Here is a 12,452-nt window from a genome sequence, read left to right on the forward strand (position 1 = left end):
AATAAATATTCGTGATTTACATTTATGTATTCAGATTTACAATGATATATAATATTCAGATCTATAAATATATATTCAAATTCAATACTATATATGCATGATTTATTTTACTACATATTCAGATTTGAATTATGTATTTCGATTTTATAACTGTATCCTTTGGCGTTATAAATACATATACAAATGTACAACTAATTTACAATCCGATTTACAACTAATTATTCAGGTTTACAAATATGCCCATTTTCTTGTTTACAAAATTGTCCTCATGTCTACAATTCAAGACATCTATCCATCTTCAACCGCTTATCCGAAGTCGGGTCGCGGGGGCAGCCGCTCCAGCAGAGGGCCCCAAACTTCCCTATCCCGAGCCACATTAACCAGCTCTGACTGGGGGACCCCGAGGCGTTCCCAGGCCAGTGTGGTGATGTAATCTCTCCACCTAATCCTGGGTCTTCCCCGAGACCTCCTCCCAGCTGGACGTGCCTGAAACACCTCCCTAGGGAGGCGGCCAGGGGGCATCCTTACCAGATACCCAAACCACCTCAACTGACTCCTTTCGACGCAAAGGAGTAGCGGCTCTACTCCGAGCTCCTCACGGATGATTGAGCTCCTCACCCTATCTCTAAGGGAGAAGCCCGCCACCCTTCTGAGGAAGCCCATTTCGGCCGCTTGTACTCGCGACCTAGTTCTTTCGGTCATGACCCAGCCTTCATGACCATAGGTGAGGGTAGGAACAAAAATTGACCGGTAGATCGAGAGCTTTGCCTTTCGGCTCAGCTCTCTTTTCGTGACAACGGTGCGATAGAGCGAGTGCAATACCGCCCCCGCTGCCCCGATTCTCCGGCCAACCTCCCGCTCCATTGTCCCCTCACTCGTGAACAAGACCCCGAGGTACTTGAACTCCTTCACTTGGGGCAATACCTCCTTCCCAATTCTAGACATGTAGTAGATAAAAGTTTTAGGTCAATTAATAAAGACATGTCAATCTAATGAATCTGCCATCTTGTCAATTCTTCTCTGTCTTAAGCTGTTACAGAAAAGCATCACATCGTTTTGGTCCATTATTTAGTGTTATCATAGTAGCCCCAGCTAGTGTTTTTTCAAGGCACAAATGACCTGATATTATTTCTTTATTTTCATCATCCATAATAAAGGCTGAAGTCCTTTTTAATTTCACCAACAACTTTATTGGTTCAATAGTGTAATTATACCATATACTTGGATTATATTGCAAAACATGTCAATAAGATGTAAATGATTGTGTTTTTCATTGATATTTTCAGCTAAATATTATGGTTCGGTGTTGACTTGGTCTTTAAGGGCATTAATGTTGGCACCTCATCAATCTTGCCCATTACTAATAAATAACATACCAGGATGGACTGACTTCTGGTGACACGTTTTTGTAATCAACTCATGAATCAGGTGTGAAATGTATAAAAGTGTGTTTTATTTATATTTCATGCTACTTGATTTTTTAGGTTGTTTTTCTTTTAGAATGAATCATGAAAACTTTTAATTCAGCATAATTGCTAAATCCTTATTGCGTAGTTGCGACATTTTGGATAAAATATGCTTTTTTGTTGTCATATATTGTAATAAAAATGATTTTGAGAACTAATTTGCGTGTTGTAATTTCAACAAAACACTTAAAATGAGAATGATTGAGACATTGAAAAGAAAGAATCTGAAAGTTTTAATAATATACTTGAAATCACAATATGCAAATGAATTTCTGTCATGTTCTCCTTCAATAAAGTAACCCTCAAAAACACAAGCACATTGAAGAAATAGTATGAAAGTTCTTTTTATTGAACATTGAAAATGAGCTTTTAACTAAAAGCAGCATCACAAATGTTAAGGGTTTCGCTAGGCATTTTGAATGTTAAACCAAAGAGATTTTCAGGTTTCAGATATTCTGTGTTTTTTTGCCAGTCCTTTAGTTGTGGGAATTTGTGGAAAGTGCAAGTGAGTTTGATATGAGCATGTGTTAGTTATGCTCTGACAAAAGCCTTGCGGTCAACAGGCCGAGGTGGAGAGGAAGAAGAGACGGGAAGTGTAAAAAAGGCTTGCTTTACTCCTTGCTAGCGGCCTTCTGGATAGCTGCAAAGATGGCCTCGATGTGGGGCTTCACCTCCTCACGCAGGTTGTTCATCTTTTTCCTCAGTTCTCCAGACCTCACGCTCTCACGGAACTCCTGGATGCCCTTCTCCATCTGTTCCTTGTATTCCTGGATGTAGGGATCCAACACAGTCTTCAGCTCCTGGAGATGCTCCGTCAGCTTGTCGCGCAAAAGCTCCATGATGGGCATCAGCTTAGACTTGGTCTCCTCCCAGTTGGTCTCGATTTTCCCCTTCATGGTTTTCATCACGGGCTCCAACTTGGTCTTCAGCTCTTCCATCTGCTCACGCTGTTTCGTCAGGTATTCATCGAGGAAAGGCTTGAGCTCATCGTGGTACTCCTGGAAGTGCTTCGCCAGCACCTGCCTGAGCTCCTCGCGCTTGGGCTCGAGCTGCTTGCGGAGGTCCTCGATGTCCTTCGTCAGCTTCTCGCGCATGGGGGCGGATGCTTCTAATACCTGAGTGGCGATTGGTTTGAGGGCTTCGAAGGTATGCTGAAAATAGCTGTGGATGTTGTCTATGGACTGGCCTAGGAACTCCCTACAAAGAAAGAGACAAAGTCTATTAAGGTTGTCTGTCAGTGGGTTAATTGTTTGTTAACACTTAACATGAACGTTCCCTTTGTTAAGGATTCGTAAAGGGGTTTATGAATTACTTATAATACATTTAGAAATGGATGATCAATTATTTATATTAAGTTATAGCTACATGTAAGCGTTTGAACTTAAATGTTATAAATGCTTATTATTTACACCTAATCATTCTTATATTAATCAAAAACATATAATACCCTAATTCATGAATTATTTCACAATGTAGCAAAAAACGAGATTAAAAAGTGGGATTATGTCATTTTGCTACAGTCCAGGTTGTGTTTATATTCATTACTGTAAATTCTTGTGTCACTTGTGTTGTCACTGTCCTTGTCATGTTGATGTCAAAAGAATTGTTTTGCCTAGTCCTAGTTACCTAAAGTCCTCTGCAAAATCTTTTTTTAATCTCAATCATAGCACATAATATATAATAAAGCCTACTGACCATTAAACCATACTGAACTTTATGTACAGGTTTCTAATATTGTCAATGTATTAATAAATGCTTCATAAATGTGTCAATTTTACATTAAGGTACATTTTCATAATTTACTACTGTCAAAAAAAAGCATTATTAAGCATTTATAACATGTGACATAAAATATCTCACAATTTGGGATATATTGCATGAAAGCCACCATGCATGTTGTTATAACCACATATAAATGATTTATAATGCATTTGTAAATTATTCATTAGTCATTAATAAACCCCTTTATAAATTCTTAACAATGAATGACAGTTGTTGAATGGGGGGGGCCTAGGGGGCATATCGCTGCCCCCTTCGGCATATTGTGGTGCAGTTTTGTGGCCCATTCTTCAGAATGCGATGGCTTATTTCAGCTGATTGCAAACCACCGGCCCTCCCGGTTCTCCCGATGGCCAGTCCGCCCCTGATTGGTCCCAAAGTGCATCGGCCCACCGCGAAAATGCCGATATGCCAGATTACCAATCCAGCCCTGAATGTAATGGTTGCTTTTCACAAATTAATCAATCCAAATGGACTTAATAAAGTTCTGCCCTACATTTTTCTTATTGAATATCATGTTGTTATCAAAAATATGTCCGATTACAGAAGTAAAATGGGTTTCAAATGCTGTTTCATGTTTACTTTTAAGATTAGTACCATTCTACTCGTGGTGATAACTGATCTGATGCTGTAGAGGAAAACCGTGTGGTGTTTCTTACTTGTAGTCTTTGAATTCTGTGTCATCGAGATGATTGAGGCTCTTGTGTGCGGCCTGCTTCAAATTATCTGCATAAACCTGCATTGCCGAATTCATGTGATCCAGTTGTGATGGAGCTTCATCCTGCAGGAAACGGGCCTGGCAAACTGGAGAATGAAAACATGAAATCTTGAGTTTTAAACAAGAGGCCAGCACAATAAAACTGATTTTTGTCTTGCAGAATGCAGAAAATGCATTGATTCATCAGTATTCATCTCTAATTTTCCCAAAACATATAAAAATGAAATAATATATAGATATATACTTTTGGTCCATACAACATTAATATACTTGAGAAGCAAAATTGTGAAAGATGTTACAACATTTTAAAGAATGAATCTTGAGTTAAGTTTGTTTGTCTTACCCTATTGGTAATACATTTTTTCATTTATGCTTAAAACAAAGAATTACAAAAATCGGCAAAGAAAATTTAATTAAAATTACAAATAAACTAAGGGTATTTTTGTCTGGTTTTCTAGTAAAACATTTGTTACGTTTCCTACAAGAAAAGATTATTTGTCAATGCGGTAAGAAGAAAAAACTTGATTATTTTTATTTTTCCACTAGCAAATAGTCTGTTCTTGTTTTAAGCATAAATCCCACCAAATTAGGTAAAATTCCCCTGAAAACAAGACTTAATATCTCATTAAATCCTGTTTTAAGCATTAACATCCTTTAAACTATTGCTTCTCAAGAACGTTTTTGTTTTAAGGATGTTTCGAAAACAAAACTGATTCAAATGTAATTGATTTATTGTTTTTTGCTGTGTAGAAAGGAAATTTTGCGTTTATATACCTGCCAGCAACACCATCAGTGCGAGAGCTACAAACCTCATCTTGGATCTGGATTTTGAAAAAAGAGAAAACTTGTCAACATTAGATATTGCTAATATCATTGAAGCAACTCACAACTAATGGATATGTTTAAGATTTGTAACAAAAGGGAGAGCACTGGGACTTCATCACAATTTAAAATACGATATTACTAAATCTTCATTATAATGATATTACTCTTCAGAACCGTAGCAGAGCAGACAACCAACTCAGACTGCTCTGGACTGGTTCACTGTACGGCATATGTCAGCTTATTAGACTAGACTAATTTATCCCAAATTAGACAGATTTACAAAGACTTCACAACCAGATTAGCTCTCAACCATTGAAATCCGATGGATTAACTTGAACACATCGGTAGTAGACCTGGATAACTGAATGGACTTCAGTCTAAAGCCTGATCTTACTTTCAGGCAGCTGAGAAGCATAACGTTTGAAGACGAACTATTAACACATCTCAACTGACTGCCAACAAAAAGTTTCTTAATTGCAACATCTACAAAGTACAATTCAATACCAACTGGTTCCTTTCTGACAAATCCCCAGCTGTTTCCACAGACAAACACTGACCTGAATTAGTTGCCACGGCTGGACTCTTACCTGTTGATGTAGCTGGTCAGGGAGAGACTGATGAATGGGGGAAGAAGGATCTCTTTTATATGGCTCAATGAACGGGGGCAGATATGTGGAGGTAAAGCTCATCCCTTCAAAGAAGGGTTTAAAGGTCACCTACTGAGAGGACGGGGGAGGCCACATCAATGCAGTCAGCACATGACCACCAGGACAAATGCAGACATGCACACACACACAGTAGTTTGCATATAGATTTAGTTATATAATCACATACAAGCGTATGGCGGTCTTGTTACACTGTAAAAGGTGAAAATGTGTTGAGGGATTTCTAACCGATAATGAGTTCAGGTGGATTACATCAGTCATATTAAATCATATTTATGGCTTGAATACAACAGAGGATACCACTTTTTTATTATTATTTTAGCACATTTTTAAGTTTCCTGACAAAATCTTTAACAGTTTAGGCCTTTACTAGTGTTACTGCTCTGTGCTGTGTTGTTGCACAATTGACAAACAAAACTTTGAGACTTTTCCGATCACTTTGTAAACTGTGAGTTCTTCTTACAGAATTATTATAAAGGGATTTTGAACATTTACTTTCTTTAAGTTGTGCTTTTTCTCATGCTGCTTGGCCATTCTCAGGAGACGGTGCCATTTGCCCCATTTGATACCGTTTCGTTGTTTCACAAAGCACAAAAATGAAAATAGGCCATGTCTACTCAACCCGAGGTCCCCTGCTCAAAATATGATTTTTTTATTTTTTTAAGTTTGCTTTTTCTGGTGAAAGAAATATGAAGATGTATGCCAAAATATTACATGCCATGGACGAACATTTACTGAGGGGGGGGGGTCAAAATAACCATTTTCACCTATGATTTTGGAGTAAAACCACAGATCAAAAACCTAAGAATGGTGGCAGCATCATTCTTTTATTTTTACACAGAAGTTGGTAGGTCTGTTAGTAAAATCAGTTGACTTTGGGGAATGGGGAAAAGCACTTTTTGTCTTTTTCAAAAGTTGGCATTCCTTTAGATTCTGGTTCAGAACAAACTTTTTGGATGGTATTTCCATTTATAAGGCCGTATATTGTACATTCCCAGAGGAATGGGGATCTCAATGTGGCTCCATGAGTAAACTGTTGAATTGTACACATTTTCAGTGGTCAAAAACAAATGTGGGTCTCTTTGTAGAAAGCTGACACTTATTGCATTTAAAGAGGAATGTCTGAAGAACAAATCATGTCAAGTTTCCAAACACATAGGACCCTGTTTGACAATGACCCTGCATGTAGAAAAACAGAAATGCCTCAAATGTAGAGATGTTTTACAACTTATGTTACCATTTATGTTCTAAATGTAAGTAATGTATCTTTTGAATTCCACAATTTTTTATTTTATGTTGTAACACAAAGAGACACATTGAACACACTGAGAGGTCTTTATTTGTGCCCGTGAGAATTATGAGTCAAATCTGTGGACAAAGAGTAGCTCAGTTGTGAAGCGGCACGGAATACTTACATCTGAGGTGAGATACAAATTTGGTTGTTGTGTTTTCAGGAAGGAAAGCAACACTGGTACCCTTTATTTTTTATTAATGGCATAGTTCACTCAAAAATGTCAATTCTGTCATCTTTTACTCACTCTCATTGTCATTTCAATCCCGTATGATGTCCCGATAAATGTTTGGCAGAACCTTTAATTGCATAATTTTTTTCATACAATTGAGGTGAAATGATATTGGTTTGATGTGATTTATAAATAATAATGAAGGTTATTAATAAGTAATAAATAAGTTAGATAGCATCTGCTATCAGCCCATCTGAGTAGGAGTTTAAGTAAACTAATCCGGCAAACACAGAGTGTAATTTGCTCAGCAGAAAATCAATGTTGGAGTTCATCTCATGTTTCTCTTGGGCTTTTCTTTGTAAAGAGCACAACTTATGTCAATATCCTCCCTGATAAGGCTGTGCCGGGGCATTCGGTCCAGGCTCTGCTTTGTAAGGAGGATGTCGTAATCGTTCCCAGAACACACTGTCTATATGACAAGATCACTGAATGCTGCCAACTGCTGTTTGAGAGCAAATGGGTTAAAGAGTCACTCGAGCTGTTGGATGTTTGTGGACTTTGAGGCTGTAGATGTGGCTGAGTGTACAATGAAGAGTGAAACCTCATCGAAACAATCTTTGTAAGATGAAGCGATTCAGATGTTCATATCCTAGAGCTTTATTGAGAATTGTGTGCATTACAGGAATGTTTGGGGTTCAATACAATTGAGCTCAATAGACAGCATTTGTTGCCACAATGTTAAATTGCTTTACTTGAGGCACTTACAATGGAAGTGAATTGGAACAATCCAAAAACAGGCAAATACTCACTGTTTGAAAAGTACAGCCACAAGATGTAAACAATATGTGTGTAAACATGATTTAAATGTAACTGAATTGTCACCATGGCAACAAAGCTGTAATATAGGATGACATTTTACACTGATATGGTTAGTAAACCATTTTATCACACTAAAATCATATAAACACGCATATTGTCTTGTGTCTATACTTTTGAAACAGTGAGTATTTTAATGTTTACAGATTTACCCTTTTCTACCAGAAAAAACGCCCATTCCTACCAGACAGCGATAAATACTTTATATATGTTGAGCGGAGTAAGGGGGGCGGGGCCGGGCTAGAATGTCGCACGCCCAGTCCCCAATCGGCCTGATGGGAAGCGCGAGGGATAAAGGCGGCCGGTGACGACAGTTCGAGAGAGAGAATTACGGGCAGGTCCGTCATGTGTGTGTGTGTGTTTATGTTTTTCAGTTTAATTAAATATAATTTATATTGACAAGCCGGTTCTCGCCTCCTCCTTGCCCATCTTAACCCCCTTACAATATACTAAATACTTTATTACATTAAATACTTTTTTATATATATATATAAATTGTTTTCACAACCCATGTGTAACAGAATATGTCTTTTTTAAAATAAGTAATCAACATGACTTGTAATAGTAATGTACATTATGCCTTAAACGCTGTTGATTGGGTTTAACCTGTAATATTCATTTAATGTTGCCCAGTAAACCCCTTTTTATCAATTGTTTCTAGAAACATTTAATCGTAGAAAACGAATCAACACTGCAAAAGTCAGCGTTTTTAACTGGACATTTAAACACCTTTAAAACAAGATCCATTTACTTGAGATAAAAATTGGGTAATATAATAAATCTTGTTTTGAGAGAACATATACCTTCCTGATTGTTTTAAGCATAAACATAATTACATTTCGTTTGAAAAACTTCCAGTGGTGTAAGAAAAAAGTACAGATTTCTTCAAGTAAATTTATATTGCTTCAAGGATTAGATATTTTATTTTTTAAAAGAAGACAAAAATAAAACATTTTTGCAGTCAAAATATTGGCTCAAAATGGCCTTTGGACATTAAGGAGCCAGTTTAATCCCATGTACACAGATATATTCAATCTTCAAAATGTACTAATGCACTGTGGGAAAATGAAACTGAGCTGTGTTTGATGTTTCCATCTTGATCTATTCCTGCAGGGTTGATATGGTCACACAACAGACAGAAGTGAAGGAATGTTTCTCATCTCCAGTGACTGTTTGCGGTGTGTCTGATAAGACTGAAGATGATCAATTACACAACAACAACTTTTGATTAAAAGCCCTGACAATGCTGTTTCAGAAAAAAGGCCTTCATGTTTCAGAAACAACAAAAATAAAGTACATTTGATCCTCTGTTTTATGTTTGCCTTTGTTTAATCGATCAAAACTATTGAGCTAAATGAGGACAGCATATGAGAGAAATTTCAGTGATAAAGAATGGCATATCAGTGACTGAAATATAATTATAAATAATTTACTGACGGTCCATAAGCCTAAACATCAAACATTTCTCAATCCTCCCTGAAATCCAAAGCGACTCATCAGTTTATGTGTTCCCTGGGATTTGAACCCATGACCTTGGTGTTTGTTATTTAAGTAACCAAGAAAAGTCTAGAAATCTTAAATCACTGGCTTGTGACGTACATCCTTGCGTCATTATGTCATGTCCGCACACACAGGAAACAAGTACTGGCTGTCTGGTGTTCCAGCTGGAGAAACAAACTACACTGTTCAACTCAGTTTAGTCACACTCACTTTGAGTGTAGTGTCAGAAAAGCACTATAAGTGTAAAATTCATTCATTCCAGATATGTGAATAAGAGTGTTGTTTATCTTCATCAAAGCAAGTAATAATTCCATTTCAAATGTTTAATTGTATAACATTATATCCACATTAAAATATCCCGTTATGACTCCGGCCCTAACCCTAACCTAACCCTCCGGCTCCAGTCACGATCATGTCCAGATAAGCTCAAATTGGGAGATTCATCCGCCAGAAGATCAGTTCCGAAACACAACTGACATAATGTATTCAAATTGCTTACAATTGTAAGTTTTAACCACAGATGTCACTAAAGATAACAAAGTTGTGTAGTGCAGAAATCGCTAGTAAATTTAACAGACCATATTTTCAAGTTAAGGCTACACACAAATCTTGGTGGCTGTAATTAGAACTTCTCATGTTGAGTTTCAATTCAATTTTACCCACATTTTTGTATATTTTACTTAAGCAATGTAGCACTGAAATTAAGCCACTTACTCATGTACACTCGGAAACGCTGTGCAGGTAAGCTTAATGCATGCTATGTAGTCAACATCACCTTGCTTTAATGGCAATAGAAACGGGATCCAGAGCTGCACACGCACATCATAACGCTTGACGATGACGGTAACAATAAACAGATAATTTTGAGAAGAAAATTAACTTCAAACTTCACAAAACAAGAAGTTACCTAACTTAACAACAAAATCAACAATACAAATTGACTGTCAACTTGCAAAGAGTGAAACTACGCAAGCTCATTCATCTTTCAAGCCCAGTGCATGCTGGGAAAACCATTTCATTGAGTAAAATGTACTTATTTTTTTTACCTATGAAATTAAATCAAATTAGCAAATAAATATGAGAAGGTTTTCTCCTTTAGGTTTCATACATGATGATGCAGTGTAAAGATTTTTAATTAAATACAAATGTTGAATTTACTTATTATTTCCAAGTTCACACTTAAGTGTTAAGTCAATGTAGATCATTTTTACATGCAAATGAGCTTTGCAGCAAACTTGAGGCAAACTTGAGCGAAGAGCTGCAAACTTCTGCCAAATATTTGCGGTAAATCAAAAGCTCATTTACATGTGAAAATGACATGCGGCTAGTTTAGATTTGTTGTAAGGGACAATCATTTCCACCAATATAATCTGGCCAAATAAGAAAGTGTTTTTATTTCCGAAAAGTGGTTTGGTTTGTGGAACTTAAAGGAAAAGTTTGCACCGGCTGTTGATGGGTATGACCTGGTGCTTCACCTACTTTGAAGACAAAAAAGTTTTACAGTTTATTTCTTCCTAACCCTAACCCAAAACTAACCCAACCCTAACCTAACCCTAACTAACCAAACACAACCCTAACTAACCTAACCCTAACTAACCAAACACAACCCTAACTAACCTAACCCTAACTAACCAAACACAACCCTAACTAACCTAACCCTAACTAACCAAACACAACCCTAACTAACCTAACCCTAACTAACCAAACACAACCCTAACTAACCTAACCCTAACTAACCAAACACAACCCTAACTAACCTAACCCTAACTAACAAAACACAACCCTAACTAACCTAACCCTAACTAACCAAACACAACCCTAACTAACCTAACCCTAACTAACCAAACACAACCCTAACTAACCTAACCCTAACTAACCAAACACAACCCTAACTAACCTAACCCTAACTAACAAAACACAACCCTAACTAACCTAACCCTAACTAACCAAACACAACCCTAACTAACCTAACCCTAACTAACAAAACACAACCCTAACTAACCTAACCCTAACTAACCAAACACAACCCTAACTAACCTAACCCTAACTAACCAAACACAACCCTAACTAACCTAACCCTAACTAACCAAACACAACCCTAACTAACCTAACCCTAACTAACCAAACACAACCCTAACTAACCTAACCCTAACTAACAAAACACAACCCTAACTAACCTAACCCTAACTAACCAAACACAACCCTAACTAACCTAACCCTAACTAACCAAACACAACCCTAACTAACCTAACCCTAACTAACCAAACACAACCCTAACTAACCTAACCCTAACTAACAAAACACAACCCTAACTAACCTAACCCTAACTAACCAAACACAACCCTAACTAACCTAACCCTAACTAACAAAACACAACCCTAACTAACCTAACCCTAACTAACAAAACACAACCCTAACCCTAACTAAACAAACCGCAAAATTTCCCCTTGTGTATTTTATGTTGAGTTCAATTCTGGTGGATTTTGACAGGCAAATTCGACATGTTGACCAGTATGAAGTTTGGTTGCTTGGATATGGCAGTGACCTCTGTGTGGGCGGTGCTTCATACACAGCTACACTGAGTATTCAAAATGGACAAGGATATAATTTGAGTGGCGAGTTTCTTTTTAAGATCTCTTTCACAGGCTGCATTCCACTTAAAATTATTATGCCCTTCCTTCGCTAACTTCCCTCCGTCTTATGGACTTGCTTACTTTGCTTACGTTGTGCGAGTGTCCACCACTGGCGGAACTGTGCAATGGGTTCAACTTGAACACCCTAAGCCCTTGATCACTTGGAGTACGTTGAGGCCTGATGTCAAATTGTGGAATTATTTCGTGATTTTTGGACAAGAGAAGACAGCATTTCAGACATTGATGCAATCACAGATTCAGATAAATTTAAGTTGTAATTTCAGAGGCTAATGTATAAATCTTAATTGACTTTAGAGTTGTGTGGGATGGGGTAGTTTAAGTACGATCTGGGCTGTGAAGTCACAGTTGAGTTGCATTGTGGGATATGGAGCTGCCTGAAGCATATAACTGAATTGGCTTGCTCCCTCAGTCAAAATCGAGGGGTTGAGGTTCTGTCAGCAGAAACTTCCCTCGCCCACTTAACTACAGTAAGTGGAACAGACTTCCGAAATGGAAGTTGGGATTCC

The 12,452-nt window shown here is 37.5% G+C and overlaps 1 protein-coding gene across 2 annotated transcripts; it reads right to left on the minus strand.

Annotated features, from left to right (window-relative positions):
• Positions 1 to 1,794: 1,794 nt before the first annotated feature.
• LOC127630233 (apolipoprotein A-I-2-like) lies at positions 1,795 to 5,490 on the minus strand. 2 transcript variants are annotated; one of them, XM_052107706.1, is made up of 4 exons: positions 5,376 to 5,490; positions 4,738 to 4,784; positions 3,905 to 4,049; positions 1,795 to 2,663 (listed from the first exon to the last, which is right to left on the minus strand). In XM_052107706.1, exons 2-4 carry the CDS (start codon positions 4,775 to 4,777, stop codon positions 2,078 to 2,080), a joined length of 771 nt encoding a protein of 256 aa, XP_051963666.1. In that variant the 5' UTR covers positions 4,778 to 4,784; positions 5,376 to 5,490; the 3' UTR covers positions 1,795 to 2,077. The 2 variants fall into 2 exon arrangements, with proteins under 2 accessions (XP_051963666.1, XP_051963667.1); XM_052107707.1 differs by having other exon boundaries at positions 5,346 to 5,381.
• Between the last annotated feature and the right edge of the window lie 6,962 nt (positions 5,491 to 12,452).

This window comes from Xyrauchen texanus, chromosome 36, assembly GCF_025860055.1.
Source record: "Xyrauchen texanus isolate HMW12.3.18 chromosome 36, RBS_HiC_50CHRs, whole genome shotgun sequence".
Classification (NCBI taxonomy): Eukaryota; Metazoa; Chordata; class Actinopteri; order Cypriniformes; family Catostomidae; genus Xyrauchen; species Xyrauchen texanus.

What these genes read in the sequence shown, in the direction of transcription:
- LOC127630233 (XM_052107706.1), bottom strand. Translation starts at nt 4,777, where the DNA reads ATGAGGTTTGTAGCTCTCGCACTGATGGTGTTGCTGGCAG. An exon ending in ACTGATGGTGTTGCTGGCAG is followed by an intron (nt 4,050 to 4,737) that starts GTATATAAACGC and finishes TTCATTCTCCAG; the next exon opens with TTTGCCAGGCCCGTTTCCTG. An exon ending in ACAGAATTCAAAGACTACAA is followed by an intron (nt 2,664 to 3,904) that starts GTAAGAAACACC and finishes CTTTCTTTGTAG; the next exon opens with GGAGTTCCTAGGCCAGTCCA.